Below are 25666 nucleotides of genomic sequence, written 5' to 3' on the forward strand. Positions count from 1 at the left end.
GCTCTCCAAAGTCATGAGAGCGCATGCAACATAGGTGAAATTATGTGCTGCTTTATCATTGGTGATACCAGGATGATTGGTGATACCACTGTAACAGGGGCTTGTTGTGTGATTCCTGGAAAATGCTGTGTTGCTTTGATTTGTAACAAATGATTTTTATCAATTAACAATAGAAGGTACATTCATTGTTGCATAGTGAGCTCCATAATGTTTGGGACAAAGACATTTTTTGGTCTTTATTTGACTCTGTATTCAAGAGAAAAAAATGTCTTTGTCTCAAACATTATGGAGATAAACTGTAAAAATGTATGACCTCTTTGCAAATGGCTGGTCCCAATTGAAACCTCATGCAGAACATACCACCTGGAATCATAATGCAGTCTGGGCATTGTCTGCATTGTTGCTTTGTGTGCGGGTAGGTAGCATGCCTGTGTAAGATGAGATGTAAAATCTACACCTTCTATGGAAGGGCATATTGAATACATGTTAGTTGAAGATAAACTGATATAGTAATGCACAAAAAAGCGAACAAAAAAGAGGAACTTTTTTAAGTCACTGTAGTCACATAGTGTTGGGCCACCATTGTTTTTAATTGATCTGGCTAGTCTCAGCATGTGTGAAATTTGTGGCCAACAGGTCAGTTGCTTGCTTGTTTTACTTTGCTCTTTAAATTAATGCACGGAAAGGGGTATTTGTTTCCACCACCTCTTGCCCTTTGTTAGTGATGTATTTCCCTTGTAGTTACATGCTAAAATCACCATAGACATCATGGTTCATGAAACATCAACAAGTTGAGCTGGCATGGTCACTGAGTCTCCTGCCAAATGTGCCCAAAAAATCACCCCTATTTCAAAATCAGAGCTCTCGTCTTTAGCCATAATTGTAGGCAAACAAGCACGTCAAGCATTTTTATCCATGACCCTATGTATGCTGGGATATTATTTGCTTAATTAATGAAGTAAGCCACACCTTTGTAGTAGCTGTACTGCATATACTTGTTTACAGTTATTTTGCATGAGGTTATTATGGTATGTATTAAGCATGTGCAAACATCAGTTGCATTGCAATATTGACTATTATCAATCTAAACATTTACATCTATTCCTATGTGGGGATTAAATGGGTTGAGTTCAATTTATTACTCTCATTATTAATCTCAGAGCTATTGGGTCCAGGCCCTTCATTATGTCCGCATTATCGATAGAGATTTGTAATAGCTGTAATTATTTTACTGTTTTTCTGCTCTTAATACCTCTACCACCCTTATCCCTCTCCCAGTCTCTCTCCTCCTCCAACCTGCTCTTTTTCCCACCTTCTCCATCCCTTCATGGTAGTGCAGCCTAGCTGGCTGGCTAGCTAGGCTAGTTGTATTACACCTAGAGCAATGGAGCGATGGAGTTTTTGTTTCGTTATCATCATTTCATTCTGTTTCATTATAAAGCCTCCGTTTACATTGCAAACATGCCAGAATTACCCCATGTATTTTCCCTTCCTGGATACACTAACAGCGGATAAGGTCGAGGGTAACGTTATGGTGTCATTTTTTCAGTTTCATAAGAATGCTGCCATGGCTACACAACCTGTGAAAGCATCCGCTTGTGCAGTGACCATTTCACAAAACTGAACGGCTGTCAAAATTATAACCAGAGACTTCTTAGCTTGGCAAAATTCATGAAACTTGTTGCTGGAGCCGTTCCCGGTTCAGCTGGTTGAGGCTTCTTTTCTGGCTCTTAAATACACAGCCGTGTTTGCCTGACTCTCCTCGCAGCCGGGAAGTCCTCTGCCGTTCTTGATAGATGGATTTAGCCATGTTTGCCTTGTGTGTTTGTTTACTTGTGGGTGGTACGTTTTTGGGAAGAGCTGAGGGGGGAGTTTTTATGTCTGATAGTTATTGACATCACTTTGAATAGATATTTGGTGGATATGTAGTGGATACATCCCTCTGTGATAATGAATGGTTATTTGTACTATTTTCAGCCCCTTTACAGTCACTTTAATTTGAATATGCTTCATATTACTATCCTCTGTGGTGTACCACATATTGGTGTGATGTAACTGTTCTTTCAGGTGTTTTTAATGCTCTTGCTGTGATAAATCCAAAACTGCAATAAAACGTGAACCTTATATCTGGGATAATCTTAGAGATACAGCGGCACCTTTTCATGTGGCAAGTGCGCTTCACATAAGCTCTGTTTAATGACACATCTACTGTAAGCAATTTAACTGAATCCTCCTGTCCAGCTGTCGCTGTATTAGTCAGTAAGATTGAAGCACAGAATCTAGAGTGATGTACAAAAGCATATAATTCCTCACCAGTCAGCTGCAAAGACTATATGTATTCCTTGCCATACAGTACTAGATTATCTGATGTAATTCTGGATGGTTTTGTTTTGATGTAAACATGCACATTCTGGTTCATTTTGTGAGTTTGTGAGTGCAAATTGAAAAAAAAACTCTTCTAAACTACTGTTTGACTTCAAAATAACAAAACAGAAATATAAAGAAAGAGGTGCAGGAGAAGGAAATTAAATCATCTTCTCGGATTGTGAGAATCGCTTTTATTCCATGGGGTATTGTGAGCTGTTAGGACGTCTGTATGTGAGGAACAGAGACATTCTAGCGTATTCTGGTCTATAGTGAAATCTCAGTGATGCTTTTTTTAAATCTGTGGTGTATGGAGATATGTCTGTCCACCTGTAGGTATATGCAAGTCTTTACTTACCTTTAGGGTGCAGAAAATATTGGCTGTGTTGTTTGGGTGTTGCAGTGGCTCTGTGAGAGTGTAGCGATCTCTCTGCTCTTTTGAGGTGATGCAGCGTTATGGACAGCACAGCGGTGGGCGCCGATAACCACCGATAATAAGGCCTGGGGATGATGATGATGTAACTGCTCTGTCTATCACTGAGGAGAATGATTCAGATATAACAAAGGTTTATCTGTGGGCATCCCTTCCTTACAGCACTGAGTCACTCTGTGTTTTTCACCAGTTCTCAACCTACCATGCTTCTTTGAAGGCCACAGAAATAATCTGAGATTCTGTCTTTCTTCCATTCTCAAATTGTTGTGAATGGCTGTTGGGGGAAGTATATGAACAATAAAAGCATCTATAGTATAGTTTTCAATGTTCTCGAAATAATGTACCATTTTCCACAATATAAACACCCATTATCTCCTCAGGAGGCTATCATTTATTGTTTTTTGTTTTGATTTTTAACATTTTTAAACTTTCATCTTATTTTCAGTTTAAAAGATTTCACAAAGAAATCATCGGTGAATTGGAACGGAAAACTGAAATGGATGTGAAATACATGACTGTGAGTACTGTTTTATTATACCATGTCCAGTGCTGAATACCTGACTGAATTTTGCTTCATCTCACCCTGTCAAATGTGCAGTATATGACTGTGAGTCATTTCCATACACTGTGTAATATGAAATGACAGAGCACTGCTTTGTTTTAAATCCTGTGCTGCACACCTTATGTAATGGTAAATGCATGACTGTCAGTAAGGCTTCTTTGCACAATACTGTTTCATTACACCCTTTGTAATGTGAAATGCATGACAGTGAGTTATGTGTACAGCCTTCCCATTCATGTAAATGATCCTCCCGTGGTATTACTGATACTATCAGTTTCTTTGGAAAGACAGCACAATTCTTGCTATGCCTTTATCAGCCCAAGCTCTTCTCCTCCTGACTGCCCTTATCTCAGTGCATGTCCAGTGTTTAAAAGGCATCTGTCTGACCAGACACAATGGCCTGTTTCCCAAAGGCAACATTCAAGAGATACCAGACAGAACACAAACTGAAGCAGGACTCGCTGGAGCGATCGCAGTCAGACCTGAAGAAGCTGCGCAGGAAAAGCCAAGGCAAGAATTCCATCAAATATGAGAGCAAGGAAAACGAGGTGAGCCAGAGTAGCAGGTCAGCAGCGATGCTAACGCTACTGCCATTTTAAACACTGTCCTTCTCCTTGTTCAATGAGGAGATGTTTATATTTACAGTTTATACTTAAATCGAATGAAAGACTCTTGCTGAAATGATTGATGAGTGGATGATAACCTGATAGACTGATAGACCATTGTAGTTCTGTGTTACAAACGCCTCCGTGGAAGCAGTGCCTGCATATGAAATCTCTGACAGCTGATCCAGCTGCACTGTGTATCACAGAGGAGCTTTAATTAAGTGGCAGAGGTGAAAGGAGAACTAAACTGGAGCCACGCCTGTGGCCGTTGGCACAGGCTTTGTAATGAGAATGAATATGCCCAGATGAATATGCGTGCATTGTTCTGCCTCCTCTCGGTTCTGGTAGCCTGACAACAGCTGTCAGCGCTCCGTAGATTCTGTCTTTTTTAAACAGGCTTTTAACAGGCTGCAGCCCGCGCTCACAGTGAAAGAGCTCCTCCAGCCTCCACTGTGGGGCTGTGGTGAGCGCTGGGAGGGTGTAGAGGTCTGTCCAGAGGGGGGCCTGCGTTCACCATGGGGAAAAGAAACAGAGATTCTCCTTTCCCCAACCAGCTGCCTGTGCAATGATTTGTCAGGAGAGGAAGTGACATCTGCTTCCAGAGAGGTGTACCGACGGGAGTAAAGTCAGGGTTGCCAAAGCATGCCGTAAAGGGCTACAGTTTCTTGGTTCAGCGTGTGCCGTTGGCTGAGTGAAAGGGTGTTTTCGCAGCAGGTACTGTAGCACACGCAATCTGCTGCCGGTGACTTGGGTTTGCGCCATAAAAAGGGCAGCTCACAAATCATTTCAAGGTCTTCGGTCGGCGGCGGTGTTTAAACGGGGACGATATCTCTGCTGCTGAATGCTGATCAGCTGGAGTAAGCCTGCATTAGCGGGGGAGCTGATAAAGAAACCAGACCCAATGAGGAGATCACAAGTGAGGGCACAGGTTGGGTTTTTACCCTCTGTTGCCTGTACCGACTGTTTGCAGAGTCAACAAACATTTACAAAACACAGGGCCTGGCTGTAGGGGAAAAATCCCTTTGAACTTGTGCACTGTTTTGCATGTTGTATTCAAATGAGCTTTAAGTCTGAGCCTGCGTTTCCTCCGTTTTTCAAGGACTGCTGTAGAAATCAAGATTTCACCCGAGGTTTTTGTTTTCACATTCCATTATAACAGCCAACACCCCTTTGCGTCTGATCGTGTTTCTCAATTGATTGAACTACCATTTGCATCAGCTGTTCAGTGTGTAGGGGGATCTATTTTGTAACCGCCTCATGAATATTCACACTGTGGAACATGAAAGTTATAGAGCCAGTTGCTGCTGTGTAAGGTGGTGCGCTGGATCTTGTTTTGGGTCTGAGTGAGTCAGTGCGCAGAACAGTCGTGGGCACACCTGTCTGGCGAGTGAAGAGCCAGACGGCAGAGAAAGGGCCGCGAGAGTGCTCTGAAACCGAAACCTTGGAGACAAATGGCTTTCACGGTTACCATGGAAACGCTGCAGGAAAAAGATAAGGGGAAGGGAGCGATTTAAAAGAAAGCAGGCGCTCTGAGCTTTGTGTCTTATGTCAGGTGTCCTGCTCTGCTTCGCCTGGACTGTTCATTCCCGTAGCCACGGGGCTGTATCTGTGTCAGGATGAATGAATCCTTAGAGGACCCTGTCCTGCCCTGCATTTAGGCCTGAAGTTGTCCATTGGGGAACACTATTACTGGTAAAAGCTTTAATTACAGGTACACTCAACAACATTTCCTTTTCCACAAACAGGCACTAGTACCTCTGCTTTATCAATATGTGGAGCTCTTCTTATTTTAGGTAACAGAGAGGACTATCCTAATAGTTCTTTAATAGACATTTTATTTTATCAAAATGAAGAACGCACAAGCCACTAGGAACACATTTATTTAGTCACCCTGGAAACAATTCTGAAAAACATTTTATGACTGACATTTTGTGCTCTCTTGTGTCAGTCATTCTAATACATGCTTTGCATTATTTTCTGCAACACAGCCAACAATTCTGCATCAAGGAATCCAGAGACTGATAGGGTGAACATGTATATCAGTATGATCAGAGTACAAATAATGTCCGCTTCCCATGACCCAGAACTGCAATTTGAGAAGGTAGCTAGTCTGTGGGCATATTCAAGGACATGTATTCAATCAAACTATGTGATTTCTCAGTTTCCTGCCTGAATTTGTATTTAAATTGCATCTAGTTTATGAATTTGTCTGTCCAAATTATTGCTTTTCAGGGGTGAAAGAACCACCCCAACTGTACTGCATAACTTCCCTCATCACCACGTGTCAGCATTAATTGCAACCATAAACATGCTATTTATGCAATAATTTGTTGGCATTGTCAGTGTAATAACAATTTTCTTTATGGTGCACTTACATAGGGTAAAGTGTGGCATTACAAAGATAAGCAAAGTTTTTTATGGAACTTAGCTTTTGAGTTTTGTGGAAATTTATACAACCTATCCTAGCCTGTAAGGAACGGGTCTTGCCATAATCATAGGCACTTACATCATTATAAATGTCATTTGGGATGGTGGGTCTAATCTGAGCCTCTATGATTGGCCCCCTCAGTGCATGGAGACGATAACCTCCCGTCAGATAGACATTCAGAAGTTCATCGCAGATGGCTGCAGGGAGGCCCTGCTGGAGGAGAAGAGGAGGTTCTGCTTCTTGGTGGACAAGCACTGCACATTATCCTACCAGATATCCGCCTTCCATGACAAGGTGATGTACATGTGGTCTTACTGAGACATGGAATTCACAGACTAACAGAATAATTTAATGATATTTGCATTATATATATATATATATATATATATATATGTATTTGGACAAGTTTTTGTTACTGATAAACAAAAATATGCTGAAACTCTCAGTCACCATGTTACACTTTTAATAGTTGAGCAATCAAACATATTTCCATATATTAATCCTAAGGATGTTTATGAATAGAATAGCGACTATAATATGACTGTGTGCTTTTTTAAATTGACATTAAAGATAGGTGGGCTTGTTACTGGTGTTCAATTCGGGTTGGAATACTCAGTAACCTTTTTTTGCCTCCGGAAACAGGCAAAAGAGATTCTGGCCGTAAAGTTGCCCAGCTGGCAGGACAAGTGCTGTGATGCCACCAAGGTGCCGGACAGCGTGATATCTATGATCGAAGGGATGCGGACCCCTGTGTCCATGACCCCCCAACCCTCACCCCTCATGGAGAGGTACAATCGGGTGAGTCCAGCCATTTCCCTGCAGCGCCAACCACAGATGGACCTGGAAAAACTCAGCAGGGACACTTCAGCTGTTGCAATTCAGGCAGTTTAAGTTCCAATTTAAAACTGAATATTTCCATGTAACATTCAGGTAGCTTCACAATAGCATTTTTTTACCTTCCATGTTAGTATCCTCGATGCAGCTGCTTTAAAACCATTTCCCTTTTTTATGTTTTGTTCAGAAGAACATGGACATGGTGGTTCCACCTCCAGCTCCACCGCTTAAGGCACAAACCAGCCCTCTGGCAAACATGTTCACCCAGGACACACCCAAGACTGCCATCATGGCTGAACGGATCTCAGGTATTTCCCAACAGCCACTCTGTCTAACTGGAGTTATTGTATGTCTGTGGAATAGTACCAGGACTGCAGGCTTTGATGCTATGATATTATTAATATGTTTGTGTTGTTGAATAAAAACGAATCCCTCTTGCTATTTGCTTATAGTAGTGACTTAAGTGAAGTTACTTATTGTCTCCTGTGGTTGAAATGACTGCTTTTCCATCTTGGCAGATCACAGTGAGGAGAACAACTTACCCAGGTCCGTGTCTGTGTCCACGGGCCTCAACATGGTCAAAAGACCCAAGGTCGAAACCATCTTCCCTCACACAGCGGGGAACAACGAGACCTTGCTCAGCTTCGACGAGGGTGACATAATCACACTGCTCATACCCGAGGAGAAGGACGGCTGGTTGTATGGGCAGCTGGAGAAGTCAAGGCAGTAAGTCGCACAGAAAGTATTTTCTCTTATGTCCTGTCTTCCATCTTGCAGAATTAACATCTGTAGTATAAGGGTGCCATTTTGTTTGGATGGTGATGTAACATTGATGCTGCAAAAGATTCCACTGGGCATGTAAGAGCAACCAAGTTGGGACCCGCCTGTGTTGACGCTCAAAGCAAAGAAACAGCCAGGCTTGGACTACATGACAAAGGCTGGGATCCTAAAAGCTGCGGGGTGTATTCTCGCTCTGCTGGAGGTGTGAGATTGCAGTCTGTCATCAGCCTGCTCTGCGCAGTCTTCTTCCTTGGCCTTTTCAGAAAGAAGGAATCTGCTGTTAGCTGTCCTGTTATTTATTTGTATACAATCAACATGGACATTTTTAAGCTGCTGAGGTAGATATTCTGTGCATGTTTTAGTTTCTGTGTGTTTAGCTGATAATGTTTTCAAGATGTGTTGGGCTTATTTGAAATGCCAAATACGGCATGCCTTCTTAGCCCTCTCACAGCTGCTCAAGGGGGAGTCTTAATTACAAACACAGTCGCAGGCAGGAACCATGACCAGGACCTGCCAAATGCAAAGCCACACCTGCTATGGCACAGGTGGCAAATTCTTTCATTGTTTTTTGGTTCTCTCTTGCTTATCAGTGAAGGGTTATTTACATTTCCAGGCACCTTTTCATGATTTATTGTCTCAGATCATTCAGTTGATAGTGCTGCAGCACGTTGTATTCTAATGTGAGTAATGCATGACGTCAGGTTAATGTTAGCATAAGGACAAAGGTAGTTACCATGTGCATTGTGCCTTTTTCTTAGATTGAATTTGGAATATGGAAATGTTCTGGGACTGTTTGGTGATTAGTGTCAGGTTTGGCCAAAATCCAGGTTTTCACAAACACTGGCGATAGTTCCCGTAAAGTACAGGATTAACAATTTAGCACTACATATAGAATGTACAATGCTTCAAGTACTACTTAGGTATGGGATATACCTCACCAACCTGCAGCTTGACACCTACCTGTCATACAAAATTGTAGCACAGTAGTTTGCTAATTAATACTTTATGGAGAATACCCAAACTGTACTATGTGTAAATTAGCAGTGGTAAGGATATATTTGAATAAAGTACAACTGTTGCATTATGGCAGTAAGTAAGCTTCAGTGACAAAGCATTAATCATATTATATCTGTCCCTGTTGTTTGTTCCTTGATCGCATTTATAATTTAATCAAAGGTCAAGCAGGAAGTGAGGCGTGGTAGTCCGATTTAGTCTGTGAATAGCAGACATCAGTGTTCAGGTTTTAGTGTATTAACATAGACGATAAGGATTCTTCTCAAGTCACCAGAGCCATAATAACTTTAATCCTCTACCCCTGTTGGCTTGAGACAGTTCCATTTCTGACTTCATACAGTGTCTTCCATTTTCATTACTTTTTATGGTCGAGAAAGTACATAGTGTTAAATTAGAAAAAATAAGATGGACCTTAAAATAATAATTATTGTAAATGTATTAAGACAATTTTGTCTGTATTATTTTTTCAAGCAAATGTACTGAAAGATGGGCTTCTGTTATTAGTCAGATAAAAAACAAGTCCTCCACAATGAAAATCCATTTACAAAATTTTTCACAAAAGGAACAACAGACACAATTGCGATCGGGAGGGAGCATGGAAAAAAGCCTGTTAAAACAGGAGTGCCAGACTACACATTACAAATACAAACCTGAACATTTTGGTGGAGGAGTAAGAGATAACCATAGCTCAATCTCTTTGATTCTACAGTAATTTACCATTTTATATGGAGTTGCTGAAGCATTTGTTAGGCAAGCCTGACTGAGTAGACCAAACAAACCAGGTCATTACGGCTTCTCTTTTTTTGCCCAAACTTCTCTTTTTTTTGTTAATGTACACCAAGTATTGGGAAAGTGACACAGTTGTTCTTGACTTCAGGCAGGCATCATACGCAAAGGATTTGCAAACAAGTACTAAATATGATGACTATTTAAGATGTTAATTTGTACCATTACGTTTGCTCCCGTAAAATGGGGGACTTTGTATTTAAATGGCTGTAATTCCTACACTGATCACCCGATATGGATGTAAATACCATCAAATTAAAGCTGGTATTAAAGATGTCCTCATATTCAGTTTAAACCCATTGTGTTGGAGTACAGAGCCAAAACAATCACTGTCCCAATGCTGTTGCATTTAACTGTATGTAATAAAATGCATACACTGCATTGATTTCCTATTAAAACACAAATCTTTAGTTTGTTGCCATTTCTTTAAAAGGCTTTCCCCTGAAAGTTCTTTTCCATGTCAGTACACTACTACATAACCTCTGCAGAGAGTGGAGGTTGCTCTGCCAGGGAAACCTGGCCTTTAAAAGCTTGAATGGGCATCAATGCCTGTAATTTATGATGAGTCTTAACCTGGATCATTACCTCTCTCCTATATGCTGTACTGTGGAAATTCACATGTGTTTATTTAATTTACCATTTACAGTGCCATACTCTGAAATTTAATATATTTTAAAATTCTGGATCTTTGAAACATGTAAATCTGTCTGTTGATTTAGCCTTATGGCAGTTGATCGAGAAAAAAATATTGCGAAGTATTACCAAAGTGATGTTATATTTACATAATTAACATAATTAGCAGTGTTATCTAACTGAATCCCAGCACCAATGATTGGAGGCGGTATTGTTTGATAACAGTCCTAAATTTATGAGCAAAGAATACACTCTTAAGAAGCAGTGCTGAATTAATCTTAAAAGCTATTTGCATACCATTTTCCAACAGGAGTTGATATATATGAGTGGCATTTGATAATAGTGCTCAATAAACAGTGAAAGTAATCAGATTTAGGTGGCATTTTCTCAGAAAAGGAAAGCTTATTTGTTTTACTTAATGCATGGAAATGTGTTCTCTCTGTGCTGTGAATTTAATTACTTGGCTCTACTGCTTGGCTGGGGGTTGGCGGTTTTAATTAAACTTGCACTAGTTCACAGTCCTCTTTGGGTGCCTTGATTGCTCTTAATTTTTAAAAGGGAAGTAATGTATGAAGAAAAAATATGCGTTAATTCAGTCTCATTAGTTTTAGTCACCACCTTTATCTCCCCATAACATATCAATGTAAATCAGAAGAGCCTCAGTCAAATACCATCTTCATGCCCATGGAATCTAATAACAGTGGGTTTAACCTTTCTTTTCCAGCATATTCTTTGCTTAGAAGACATCTTAACAAAGTTATCTTTTTGCAGGAGGGGTTGGTTTCCCTCTTCCTATTGCCGTCCTTATACAGAGCCTGTGGTCAAAAGCAGGTAAGATGTCCTCAGCTCTACCCAGTTTGAGTGCCTGCTCGGTTCAAACGTAGTTCATTCTAGTTTGAGGATATGGTTCAGATATACAGTATGAAATGTGCTGATTTTATGTTGCACGGTTCATCGATTCCATTTTCAAACAGCAGCTAGGCAGATATAATTCAAAATTCTATAGCATTGATTTTAAGTAGGCAACACATCTTCCTGTGGACTCAGGTAGCCTAAAAGGTATTTCCAGATTAATATTACTCTAACTTAGTAGGTCCTTTTCCCAGGAAAATTTGGCAAACTACAGGTTTTGCATGATTTAATAATTAGCATTTAACGAATTGACACAGCTTTATACAGAACTGTATGTACAGAAGCACTTTGCTTGTTGGTATAATGGCAGTGTCTTAACTTGGAATAGAAGTTTTTAACTATGAAACACTGCCACCTAGATGCAAATATACAATCTGTCACAAACATTTATTTATGTGGTAAATACAGTACTTTAAATACCTTCCACAGTATTCTTTCATCTTCATTATTATTAAACCGTATGTTTCTCTTGTTAAATAGCCATCACCCTGCGACTGACTATGTCTGTGTCCACCCACAGTGTCTCCACACCGGTTCGCAGTTTAAGCGTCGCCAACCTTGCAGATCAAGAGCAGGCAGCCGTGGTGCTGCCCCCCCCAGACTACAGCGACATGTCCAGCATGAGCTCCTCCAGCAAGTCATCGACACCCTCGCCTGAAAACACGGTCAGTGCCACTCCTCCAGGCTCAGCCCTCCCGTCTTTCCTGAGAAGCAGGAATAAACCACAAGGGCACACAAGTACAGGCCTGTGTGTTCAGGCACTGCTTCTTAGTGCGGTGGTGTTGATGTTGAAAACTAATCTGGGCCATGCCAGTGCTGACTGGCGGGGCTTGTGGTGTGGGTGTGTGTTTGTGTGTACGTGTTTATGCATGTTTTTGTGTGTGTGTGTTTGTGTGTATGTATATCAGTTGTCACATCCAAGGCTATTAACATCACATTGAGTTTGTATTCAGCTGCTGCTGATGGTTGACACAGCTCGTTTTGTAAATGCACACAAATAATAGCAGTGGTGGTGAAAGGCACTATCCACATAGGGTGTAGGCCCAGGCCTGAGGTAAACAAATACAAATGGGAACATTCCCCACAAAAAACCCCTGTAATTCTCACTTAAACAACTGCAGCACACTCTTCAGATTCCGTGTGCAACTCAGGAGTCAGCTGCTTGAAAAGCATTTCCAGCAGACCACAACCATTCCCGTCAGCTGGGTGGAGCCAAGTTCCCTGATTTGATATATGATCCGTGAGTTCCTTTTAGCTTAATTAGCTGTATCTGATGTATTGTCTCTGTTATATGCAGTTCATTTCACATTTCAGCAAAAAAATAAACAAAAAAACAGACTGCATGGTTGTTGTTGTGTACTTCGCAATGAAAAGCAGTATGTTTATAGATCAATAGTAAGTAATTACAGCTTTGATTTTTTTAAACTTCTGAATTGGTCAGAAGTCAGTGAATGGAAAGCCTTGCAAGGAGATACTTCTCATCTTGGCTGAGTCTCTCTAGAACAGTGTGAAATATTCATGAGCCCAAGGTCCTCCTGTCCTGGCCAGAGGCCTGCCTGTCGTTTGGCTGAAACAAAAGAGGCCAACTCGTCACAGGACATCCGGGGTCAGGCTCCTTCTTCTGATAGAATTTCACACGGGGTGTACCTGAAACCCATACCCTCACCTCGGCTGTGTGGCTGGAGTCAGGGTAAATAGGGGTCATTCAAGGAACAGCTTCTTTCGTATGAATTTTTTCACAGGCACATGGCTCAGTGTGCACAATCTGGGGACACGTAACAAGCGTAGCAACAAGTATTATAAATGGGTTCTTGTCACCAGCAACGATAAGAAAGATGGCAGAGGGCTTCATTATAAAGTAGAAAGTCAAAGCGTGTGGGTGACGGTGTATTACAACCCTGCAGTGGTATGTAACATGGCTGTATTGTTGTCGATGTAAATGCTGCTGGTGAACGGGGTTGAGTGTCGAGTTCTTCCAGGAAGTGAGCAGCAGGACTGTGTCCAATGTGTCCGCTGTAGAGCTCAGTGTGTACTAAGAAAATGCATGAATAAACAAGAGCACGATTTACCTGACTGCCTCTCAGTCATGTCCCAGCACATTCCCAAAAGGCGCAGACACATACCTTACATTTTTTATATGAATTTTATTTTGGTCTAGTAAGAATAGAATACCATTTAATTCTAGACACATCTATTAATTCCAATGATCTCATCTGCGACAGAAAAATAATTCAGTCATCCGGAAGTAAAAAGATATTTCAAAAAAATGTCCTGTGCCTGGCCTGGCTCCTGCGCTGGGAGGGAGGGCTCATGATGAGGTGTTCAGGCAGTTCCTGTTTATGTATGACACCAATTAGTCCTGTCCCATGTCAGCTGATTTTGAGAATGAGGCGCCCAGCCTCTGAGGCAGAACTTCTACACTGATTAAATGTCCCTTTGGCTGTAATTGCTGTCTAAGGGTTTTAAAAGAAATATGGCGCTGCTCAGAGAGGTGCCGGGCACAGCAGAGCGGAAACATGCGGTCATGTGACTCAGGAGAGGTGACTTTGCTTCTCAGGCTGCTGTGGCTGCCAGGCACAGACTCGCTGACACCCTTCCAAAGTTCACAAGCCCCACACTCCCCACTCTCTCTCTCTGTCACACGCTGCCCCCTAGTGATACGCTTTGTGTTTTATAGCAGTGGTTCTCAACCTCGGTCCTGGGTATGCTGCTTTTCCTTCCAACCACAACTGCAATCCAAGAATTTTAACAAGCTGTTCATTTTTCTTAAGTGCTTTTCAGAGGGAATTATTTACCATCTTAAGCCACATTCAGAAAGTCAGAAATGTATATGCATACCATGAAGAATAGAAGTCCCATATTCACATTGTGCTATATTGCATAAAGACAGCTAAAGATGTTTTATCATATTACCGACTGAGATAAATCAATGTGCTCCTAATTGGTGAAAGTATGGACAGATGGCCACAAAAACTAACAATTTGGTAGATAATAAAGAATTCAAAGACAAAGCACATGATAATGAGCTAAACCTGCATTGTGTTAAGTTTAAGGAAAAAATAGAAAGAACTTAAGCACTTTACCTAATTAGGAGCCCATTGATACACTGCAGTCTTTAATTTGATCAGTTAGGGAAACAGTTACCTCTTTTTATTTATTTTATTTGTAGTATAACACAATAAGCTCAGTGTGACCATGGGGCATGTATTCTTCATGGCAAGCATATCTATTTCTGACACAATTTGAGATGGTAAATAAACTCTCTAGATATGAAAAGCCCCTAATTAAGAAAAAGTAACAACTTGTTAAAGCTCTAGGATTGCAGTTGTGGTTGACACCAAAATCAGCATACACAGAGGGGGTCCCCAGGACTGAGGTTGGGGACTGTTTTATACAAAGTGAATTACTGTAAATAATAGCTCTACTTATATATAGAAATGACTCTTGGATGGATTGGGGTTGGCTTTTAGGACTAGATAGTTATGTCATAGTGTTACATGCTGAAGAGTGACATGGCATCCTGATTTTCTTGAGAGCACTGATCATTTGAGAAGGTAAGTGCAGAAAATAAATGGCATGCTGGATGTGCTTGGACTGATTTTTCTTTCTCTTTTCAGCAGAAAACTCAACCGAATGGTATATCCAAGCCTCCTTTCCTAGGGTGAGTAGCAGTTTTCATCAGTAAAATTCCTGCCTTCTCAGCAGTATCTCTGGAGTTGATGATGTCACCCTGGCTTTAGGTAACGAGCTGTCTCTTCTTCACAGGGGAGGGAATCCCTTTGCTACCGTCAAACTGCGGCCTACAGTTACCAATGACAGATCCGCTCCAGTCATCTGATGAGCGGCGGTCAGGTCCTGCAGTCCAACCATGGGATTGATTTTGGATTACAGGCCTGTAAGCTCCACCCCATGGTCTTAATCCAATCACATCTCCTTTGACACCCCCCACCGACCCGCACCAAATGTCATCATGCTCATATTTGTAGTGGAAATCCCTAAACAGGAATTTATAGTGGTGAAGTGCAGGATGGATTGAAGATTGAAATGGTTGTGCGGGAGAGTATCTTCTACAGATGCCATGTTTATTTCATTAATGATGTCGAAAGCTACTGCTGCCCACACTCACATTGAGGTAGAGAAACAATTTATTTATATATGTTTAAGACAAATTCAGATATATTTTAAGAAAATTTTATTGTGAATAATTGAACATAAGCAATGCCTCATTCTATATGAACAAATGTGTACAAAGTATTGATTCAAACCTTTTTCCCCGTTTTAGAAGAAAAATGTATGTATTATCATGTGTATTAGATGGAAGATTTTATTTTGACTGCTTGTTGAAACATTTCAGTTTAAAGACTTTCATTTGCCATTGGATGCAAAATGAAGTGTTCTGAATGGGATATGTATGGGTCATTTAGCATTCCACAATTGTAAACATTATATTGTTAGTACGGTGAGGGTACAGATGTATCTTTGGCCTTTAATTGAAAACGATGTAGTGTGTAGGTCTGTAGTAATTCCTTACTGGTAAGCATACAGTAGCCATGCACATATTTGTAATGTAAGAATTTACAGGCTTTACCTTAACATCATTTATGTATAAATGTATGCCGTATGTAACAGATTGCATTCCATCTCAAGATATGGCATCATATATATATGCATGATTTGAACAAATTGAGTATGATAATTTAAATGCTCTAAGTCCCAAGCCCTTTTCAGATACTGATGTGCATTTTCCGTTCAAAACTCATATTCTGAATAAGAACATCCACATTTTACATTTTTACTCTTTTTGACCAAGTGCATCATCTGACTATTGAAACCCTTCAAAGGAGGGGAAAATAGTTGCCTTAACTACAGTTTATTTCTTTTGCCTGTCAGTGCATTTTTCTACTAAATTCCTCAAATTTAAAGACATAATCTTAAATGGTTTTCACACAATTCAGTTGCTTATACATGCAAACTGCACTTGTTCTACATTTCTTAATATATCTAATCAGATTATTTGGTTTGTTAGGGTTTTTTTTTTTTACATATTGTAAGCTTGTTTTGAACCACATCTGCTACCCCTTACTTTGCATTTAGCTTTGAGAAGTTGCTTGAAATAAAACAATTTTCTTTGTGTAGGTGCGATAGAGTCTGTAAAATCAGCACCCTTCATGTGAGTTTTTTTTTTCTATGAATAACTTGCCAATTTTAAAATGCATAGGAAATTTTCTTTTCTTGAGTTCCTTTGAGGTGTCATGAAAGAAAAATTCTGGATTTTCAAGAACTTAAATATCGCTGATAAGACTGACATGTGAATAACAACATAACGGAATAAAACTGATTCTACCATTTTGATCTGTTCTGGCAGGTGTCAGATCTGTAACATCCATGGCATCAGTGAAACAAGTGTTAAAAAAGGAGACCATTGCATTGTATCTTGAAATGCAAGACCCCAGTTTTACAACTGACTGTCATATGCACAAGCTAATGTCAAGCGTGATGAAATTATACCAAACAAAACTCCTCTGTTCATATCATTTTTATTTACAATTCTCTTGCAGTATATAAAAGTGTGGCCTTAAATTCTAACAGCAATTGTGGTGTGGTTAAAGAGCATTATACCATTGAAACTACTTGAAATAATTACATCTTTAACATTTCTAATTTGCCATTCAATACAAGGATGCAGCATACACAGAAACACACTTGATTGTCTTTCATTAAAAGGGAAGCAATTCAGGTGTCTGGGGAAAGGAGGGTCGCATGTTCCAGAGGTTAAAGAATGCCAGTTCAAAATGCATAATCACAGAAGACTTCCCTTGATCGAGAGAATATGTACGTTTCCTGAATTTGTAACATCTGCAGAAACATTTTTGTGTCACCATTATGTTTTGTGATGCTGAAGATCTGCAGATGCCTAAAATCGTTAATAATTGTAACCTTCACCAAAGATCAGTACAGTTAACACATGGCCCCCATCCTGGAGAACAGCTATTCAATGCTGGCTTGATTTACAAAAAAGTAATGCATAACATGTTCGGAATATAAAGCATCTCATTCATTAAAAAACATTTTGCTTTAAGAGCTAAATGTATAATTGAATGCATTCATTCAGCTGTGCCTGCCTTGTAATTATGTCTCTTCTGTACTATGCTCACAGAACTAATAGTGGGAAATTGTGGACAGGGTTTGGTCTTTTGAACGATGAAAACTATGCATATATTTATTGTGAAAGAAGACTGGAAGAAAATAAAATAAATCAATAACATTGCTCTTACAGAAGCAAACCGTCAGGGAATCATTCAATCCGAAGCACAGGATGAAAGAACCATGTATTTTTTAATTAAGCTATCAAGACCCAGCTCTGGGGCTACAGAAGCTGGGGTAATGCAGTGCTGTGGAAAATATATGAATGAAAACGATGCCCTTGTAACTGATTCATATTACACCAGACTACCTGCTTCTAGCATATGAATCAAAGCAGCAATTCCACAAGCATCACAATTGTATAATACATTCATACAATGTATTATACTTCTTAATTGATTTGTTCTTTTTCCATTTTCCCCCCAAAGGCACCAATCACTAATCGATTACTAATCAATGAAAGCGAAAGGCAGTTCATGCATGTGAATGAAAATGTGAATGTCATTTCTTTTCAGCTGCTTTACAAAGTACCTTCATGTCACTAGGTGGCATGTGCATGGCATCACCAGTGTACAAATGCAAAAAAAAATACCATCTGAATATTTGAGTGACAAGCATTAGGATCCAGTGAGTTACAGCGTGGTCCCTCTAACCGAAGGTGGCCCCACAGTTGGGACATCTCCTCTGGCGTAGTGCAAGGCAGAAGAGGATTCCAATGGGGAAGAAGACAATGGCACAGAGAATCCCCAGGCAGGTGAAGTCATCTTCCAGCACCCCAACCCTAGGGAGCAGATGCATCATGTTTAGGGAACAGAGAAATTCCTGCCTTTGTTTGTAGTCTGTAAGTTACATAACATAGCATAACATAATGATGAGAACAGGCCATTCAGCCCAACAAAGCTCGCTTGACTAAATTAGTGCTCCGATTACCTACAGACTAGATAATATCTAGATAGTTACCTCCTCAGTGCTAACAGCAACAGATGTTGCTACAGTATAATCTCTTCTCAAGCCTCTCGTTCAACAATCATCCCATTTTGGAACACTAATCATTTCAAATTAATAACCTGATTACCACAAGTAATACTTCTAAGCATGTTTATTAACTTCAAAGTAAATGTGTCAATCACTTACTGTACTGCTAAAACGTAGGGACAGGCAATTTAGCAAATTAAAACTGAGAGGAAAAATAATGCATTTTCAGTTGAAATGCTGCTTTGAGAAATGAATAACTGAAAGGATTGTATTTTCTTCTCAGCCTGATTGGTTGATATGAAGTGGGTTATTTCTTTTTTTTGGGGGGAGGGGGACAACTTCAGTTTTTATGCATAAACTGTTTATTACTCTGATTGTTGTCTTTGTTCTATCGACTGGTATTTTTAAATTCAATAAAATGTAAATGAATTCATTTGGAGAACATCTGTGTAACAATGTGACTTCAACTGGAGAGTGCATTCATTAGAAGTTCAGCGCAAGATGACTGAGGTAAGCTTAAGATTTAAACATATTATTGAGAAACATGGATCTGATTAGTGGAAGTTAATGCTCTCAACTTGGCACCAAGAAAACTGAATTGTGAAGGTTGGCTTCTGGACACGTACTATTTTCCAGTTATAGAAAAGTATACAACAACAGTTATACATCAAAGAGGAAATGAATTGGGCATCATTGCACGATTATGTTTTCAAAAAGGCATTGTCTATATTTTCAAGTTTAATCGTGGATTAAGGATGAAAGGTGACTTTAAAAATGTGGTTTGTTATTGATTGTGCCTAGAAAATTAGTGCTGAGAAATGCCTCTCATATCTTAAACCGCAATATGCCTGCTCTCTCTCTCTCATTTGCCTTTGTTTTCTAGACAAAAGATGCAACCACAGTTAATCTCTCCAGTTTCAGTTCAGATTTTTTTAGATTTAAAATCTTTGCCTATTGTTTCGGTGTGGTCTCACAATAAACTGCATGTTGTGCAACCAAATTGTATCAATTGTTGAGCAGAAAAGCAGGGGGCCATTGTGAAACTATAAATTGTTGCAAGTGCTCTTGAGATTTTCTGTTAACTGTCATAACAGTGACTAGTGCTGGGACGCTTTTTCTCATTCATCCTTAGTAGTACTTAGCAGTAGGCTGCAGTTTATCTAATAATTTATAAGCTTTGCATGTGATAGCTGCCAGTGTCATGCATCTTTGGTTGAAGTGCGCATTGGACTCTCTTTAATAAATCGGGGCTGATGTAGACCTACAGTTCTCATGGCTGCTTTTCTTGAAGTATGACAAGTTTGTTACATGACTGCAAAAACAAAGACAGTCCCTTTTTGTGGAGCAATTTATTTAATATTGGAATCATTATTGCAGCCATTTTGTTTTTCCTTCAAACAGTGGCTTTTTTAAAAACATTCGCTGCAGGTCAAGTTTGTGAAATCATAGGAGATGGAGAAAGTTTAATTAATAGTTGGAACCTTTAGTCCCAACAAAAAACTTGTTGCTGTAATTTTAAATGAAGGAGTTTTCCTGCATAAATTCATAAATTAATTATGCCAACCCAATGATGAGCTTGGCCACTGACTGCCAACCAGCACAGAACAGAAATATGCATCCTACTGTACTCAAAAGGTTACTCGTTCTAATGGGTCAGTTTACCAAAAAAAAACCCATGACATACAGGTTGTGTCCAAAAGGGCGAAACATCAGTATGAAGTTACTTAATAGGGCATTGGGCCACAACGTACTGCCAACACAGCTTGTATCCTCCGTGATATAGAATCTACCAGCACCTAGAATTCTTCCAGAGTTGTTCACAAAAGCTCAACTGGGTTCATATCTTGTGATTAAGAAGGCCATGGAATATCTTCGCTGCCATGGTCATCAAACCACAGCGTGAGCATACATGCTTTGGACAGGGGCATTGTAATTCTGGAAGACACTCCTGGCAGGAAAGGAATGCTGCAACGTGGGATGGTGATAAATCATTAAGCAAAAATTAGTATTGATCTTGCCTTCTAAGAGGAAAAGTACATCCAAGCCACACCAGGAAATATGCACCCCTCACCATTACAGCACCCTAGAAACCATTCACTGCTGGAACCAATCACGCAGGCCTGTAGGTTTCTTTTCTTTTTAAGTGTTTACTACGCGTACGTTTCCATTAATCAAGAACATGCTGAATATGATTCATCTGACCATATCATATTTATCCACAGCTTGACAGTCCATTGCCTGTGCTCCTTGCACTGACGGACTTGCAAATATGCATTGCCAGGCGTAATAAAGGGTTTGTGCACTGCAATCCAATTATGGTCTCACCTGCTTCACAGATTTCTTAACAGAATGTTCTTGATGAAACAACCCACTCATTCCTGTTATTGAAATTTGTAGTCTGTTCTGTTTTGAGTTGCTTACCTGTGCTTAGCCTTGCACCTCAAAGTAAAGCATAGGCATCATGGCCCAGGAGTATCCACATCCAATCACAGCTGCCTTTGTTGATAATGTCTTTCCCTCAAATTTCCATGTCAATAACACTTTAGACACTGTTCCTTGTGAAACATCAGCAAGCTGAGCTGTCACCATCACTGAGGCTCCTGCCAAACCTGCCCAGCTAACATCCATAGCCATGTCTAGCCGTGTTAGACATAAGTATAGGCCTGCCCAGCATTTCTGTACATGGCCATGAGCACTATTGAAATGTTAATTGCTTTACTAGCTCAAACTACACCTGTATGGAAGAACCTGTGTTGAATTTAAGTTGTAACCCTTATTAACCCAAAATTTTTCCAACTTTTGGTCACTACCTGTATGTATGTGAAAAAAAAAATAATAATCATTAGAAACATCATAAAACTTGACCTTCTCTTCATCATTGCAGGAATTCATGGCATGTGTTTGTCCTAAACATAAGCAATTTACATTGTAATGACAGTCAGGTTATTGCGGGCAGGAGAGAAAAAATGCAGTAGCAGGAGACTGTAGTGTTAGTAATCTGAACAGGAGGTTGCAGCAAAAGATTTCCTTTTGTTACTCTTTCTTAAGGAAAAAGTTATAAAACATTACATATGTACTACACATTTACCCCCCAACACAGCATCATACTAGAACCCTACAGCCACAGACTGAGTCAGTCCTGATGAGCAAGTGTCCTCTTACCTGCAAGCTGGGCAGCCTCCTACCACAACCACTGAGGGCTGAATTATGGTGTATGTGCCTCCGTAGTTTGGCTGCTGAGAAACAGGGGGCGGCTGGACAGAGGTCTGTGGGTATCCTGGGTGAGAGAATGAGAGAGCGAAATCTCAGACAAAGGACTTGCAACACCTTTACCTGGAAATGTATTGTTAAACATTGGTTAAAGGTCCAGGTCCACTGGATTCAAACTGTTACATATTAAATTATATTGTTATATTTCCCAGAATATGACAGCTATATAATTGTCGCTAGCTAATGGTAGGCCTTCTCACCGATCCACTTTCTATTGCTATTGCTATCTATTGCTTTCTCCACATCCAGAGAAGGGGCCATGCTTAGGCTTTTTCAGCTTAGCTTGCCTCATCCTTACAAAAGTTGAATGAAAACCTGGTGTTTGGCCATGGGCGAAAGCAAGCCAACTTCGACACGGGTTTTATATAGTTTTTTTTTTTTTTTTTTTGCAAGAATCATAAAATATTTCTTGGCAAAAAATTTAAAAAAGCAACAACAACAAAAAAGTAATAAAACAACACATCGGCAAATAATTCAGATTTCAATTTCCAGGACCTTCACAGCTCTTTGTAGTTTTTTTTTTTTTTTTTTTTAATTCATACAAGTTCTATAAAATGTTCAATATTAGAGTACAGCAGATTTTCAACAGTAAAGATTTATGTGCCAAAGTGGTAGAGACAAATTTGATTTTTTAAGTGTGACAGACATTATAAAACTGTAAATTCTTCTTTTTTTCCAATTCATACAACATAACACCTGCCCCTGCATAAAAAACTTGCTTATTACCATTTGGGTCAGGTAACATCTTCACCATGATTCCCTGTAGCAGTGTGAACTCTAAAGCTAACAGCTCAGCTGAATCGGCTTAGGTGTGCTGCTTTGTTAGTCACACTCTGCTTTGTTATTAGTCAGGGATTGTTTTAAATGACTTCAGTAGCATTAATGCCCTTTCAAGGTTGCTGCTTTAACTTCGCAAAAGAAGGCACTCCTGTTCCTAAACAAATTTGTACCAAACACTGACATATTTAAATGCACAAGCTACAACCTGTGAACATTTTGGGGGGGGGGGGAGACATTAGACATTTTTATGTTTCTGTCAAGATTGTGGGTTCTTTTTTTCTGTAGCTTCAATTGTACACTCGCTTCTTGATCATCCTCCTGTGCATGTGATGTGTGCGTGCATGTGATGTGTGCGCACATGTGTTGTGGTTGCACGTGTGTGTGCGCGCGCTGTACGTAGAGGCAATTTTAAATATAATCATGTAATCTTAAAAAAGTATCGAATCAGATATTCGTATGTCAAGTATTCCGTTATTATACAACACGGAATAAATGACAGAATATGAAACGAATAATGGGTTATAATACAAGAGAAACTCAGACGTTTCAAACGGGAGATTCGGGTGATGAGCTTCGCTCTAATGTTTCAAGACAAGTATAAAAATGTATTCCTAGCGTATGAGCAAGCGTTTTGTACCGTCATTTAGTTATATTAAGAACATTACTATAGCGAACATTTTTTCCAAACAACACAGCGAACTGCAAAATACTACAAGTAATAATAAATCACTTGCCTTGTCCATCAGGATACTGATATGGTGGGGGCGGTTGTTGGAAGTGTGGTGGCGGGGGAGCAGGCGGCGGTATAGCTCCATAATTGTGTTGTTGCCCGTATTCGTATGGCCCAGGCACAACATTGTAGGCAGGGGGTTTGTCTTGCAACAAAGGCTTGCTATCCATGTCCGACGCGTTCCTTCTTTGGCTAGGTTAGTTTGCTAATTTATGTTATATTTTTGTTCTGTCTACCCTGGACTTTTCACAGTGCAGACAACACAACTTTTATTAGTTTGCCTGGGGTTCCTCAAGGCCACCTAGAGCGCTAGAAAGCGAGAAGCGGCTGACTATGTTACCCATTAAAAAGGCAAGAACGCAACTAAGGAAAACAAATACCCCTTCGCAAGCTCACCACATTCACTCCAAGTTCATATAGATGTTGATGGTAGCTGACTAGCTAACTAGCTAGCTAGCTAGTTTAGCAAGTCTGCTAGCGACTCAATCTCTCGCTCTGTTCACTCTAAATCTTAGGAAGAACAAGGTGGCAGCCCAGCAGGAATCCAGTAACAACTAGAGTACTTCTTTCTCAGCGTTGCTCCGTTTTTTGTTTATTCCTTTTCCTAAAACAATAAATAAATAATTAAATAAAATCTCAGATAACCGAGACCCTCGAAACTCTCCTGTAAACTTAGACAAATGCTTTCCTGCAGGCAGTCTGGTAAGTCACAAGACAAGAATCTTCTTCTTCTTCTTCTTCCGTGTTGTTTAACGGCAGCTTGCATCCTTGAAAGTTGCATTACTGCCACCTTTCGGAGTAAGTTAACTCCTACAGCTTATTGCCTGTCACACTTTTATTATCAGTCCCGTTCCCCGAAGGTAGTTGATAAAACATCTCCTCCCCTGCCCACTAGCACCACACTCCAGTACATCCCTCAATCCTGCTCCTGTTATCCCCAATCTTCCCATTTCCTCCATCATATCCTTCCTTTCCGACCTATATTTACTGCAGTTAATGATAATGTGTTCTGAGGTTTCTGGTACCCGACAGATTTCACAAAGACCGGTTGGATGTTTACCTATAAGATGAAGCGTGCTGCGTAAATTGCTGTGTCCTATTCTTAATCTTGATATTACAACCTCCTCTCTTCTGTTTCCTCCCCTCTTTCTTACACTGCCTACTCTATTTTGTATCCGATGTAAATGTCTCCCCCTTTCTCTCCTGATCCCAGTGCTGCTGCCATTCTTTATTGATATTTCCCCACACAACGCCCTTTCCCTCTGACTTTGATAACTTAATATTAATTTCAACACTTCCCTTTTTGACTGCTTCTTTTGCCAACATATCTGCTCTCTCGTTTCCCGGGATATCTGAATGTGCTGGGACCCACATGAATGTAACATTTTTCCCTTGCCTAACCACTCTTGAATTGGCGAACAAGATTTCATACAGCAGATCCTGGTGATTTCTGGCTGTACCCGTCTTAATACTCGCAATGGCCGACACAGAATCACTACATATTACTATTTTGTTAACCCTACCCCGTTCAGCCCATTCTAATGCCATCAATATGGCAAACAATTCAACAGCATACACACTTAAACAATCCGATGTTCTCTTGCTAATTCCCACTTGACAACTAGGCACAGCAACTGCAGCCCCTGTCGCATCTGTCTGCGGATCCTTTGATCCATCTGTAAAAATCTGAACACTGCCTTTATACTTACAGTCCCTATAGTTATAATATTCACTAACTAAGTCAGCATTCTTATTACTATGCTTAATCTTAAGTAATTCTAGATCTACCCCCACACTTTCTAATTCCCAGACAGGTCTAACAGGCCACACCACAGTTTCGCCAAATTCTTTATCATATACTCCCATATCTCTTGCCACTTGATCTCCTGCCCATCCAAAACTTGATTTTTCCATCCTGTCCTTCTCCCAGCTTGTCTGCAGTACCCTTTTTGTTGGATGACTATCTCCATGCCCCCTTAGATTAACCCAGTAGTTAGCCATCAGCTGCTTCCGACGCAACCACAGTGGCATTTCACCTGCTTCCACTTGGAGTGCACACACTGGGGAAGTTTTAACCGCTCCTAAACACACTCGTAAGGCCCGAGCTTGTATAACATCTAGGTCCGCCAGCACAGATTTTGCTGCTGATCCATATACAATACTTCCATAGTCTAATCTTGATCTAATTAAGGCTACATAAATATATTTCAGAGATGCTATATCAGCTCCCCACTCCAATCCTGCAAGACACCTCATGACATTTATCACTTTCTTACATCTACTAACAACATATCTAATATGCTCCTCCATGTTAACCTCATATCAAAATATACTCCCAAAAACGAAAACTCACAACTTTCTCTAAATTATTCCCATACAATTTCAAATTGCATTCCCTGAGTTTCTTTCTTGTAAA

At 40.1% G+C, this 25666-nt stretch overlaps 2 protein-coding genes across 4 annotated transcripts in view; one reads left to right on the forward strand and one right to left on the reverse strand.

Moving 5' to 3' along the window:
* Nucleotides 1-16703, forward strand: part of baiap2l1a (BAR/IMD domain containing adaptor protein 2 like 1a) — a 34409-nt gene extending 17706 nt beyond the window's left edge. The window contains exons 5-14 of one of the 3 annotated variants that reach the window (XM_064322905.1): nt 3243-3314; nt 3773-3907; nt 6534-6686; nt 7035-7190; nt 7417-7534; nt 7745-7952; nt 11211-11270; nt 11872-12016; nt 14969-15012; nt 15117-16703. In XM_064322905.1, the coding sequence (XP_064178975.1) occupies nt 3243-3314; nt 3773-3907; nt 6534-6686; nt 7035-7190; nt 7417-7534; nt 7745-7952; nt 11211-11270; nt 11872-12016; nt 14969-15012; nt 15117-15189 (1164 nt within the window). In that variant the 3' untranslated portion in view covers nt 15190-16703. Of the gene's footprint in view, nt 1-3242; nt 3315-3772; nt 3908-6533; nt 6687-7034; nt 7191-7413; nt 7535-7744; nt 7953-11210; nt 11271-11871; nt 12017-14968; nt 15013-15116 lie in introns of all 3 variants that reach the window. The other 2 variants (XM_064322903.1, XM_064322904.1) reach the window with 2 other exon arrangements.
* A 168-nt stretch (nt 16704-16871) lies between these two features.
* On the reverse strand, nt 16872-23975 carry LOC135248364 (membrane protein BRI3-like). Its single transcript, XM_064322906.1, has 3 exons — nt 23255-23975; nt 21633-21747; nt 16872-18276 (listed from the first exon to the last, which is right to left on the reverse strand). The coding sequence occupies exons 1-3, from the start codon at nt 23418-23420 to the stop codon at nt 18144-18146; spliced, it is 414 nt and encodes a 137-aa protein (XP_064178976.1). The 5' UTR covers nt 23421-23975; the 3' UTR covers nt 16872-18143.
* Nucleotides 23976-25666: the final 1691 nt, after the last annotated feature.

The sequence above is a fragment of the Anguilla rostrata genome, chromosome 2 (genome assembly GCF_018555375.3).
Source record: "Anguilla rostrata isolate EN2019 chromosome 2, ASM1855537v3, whole genome shotgun sequence".
In the NCBI taxonomy this organism is placed as follows: domain Eukaryota; kingdom Metazoa; phylum Chordata; class Actinopteri; order Anguilliformes; family Anguillidae; genus Anguilla; species Anguilla rostrata.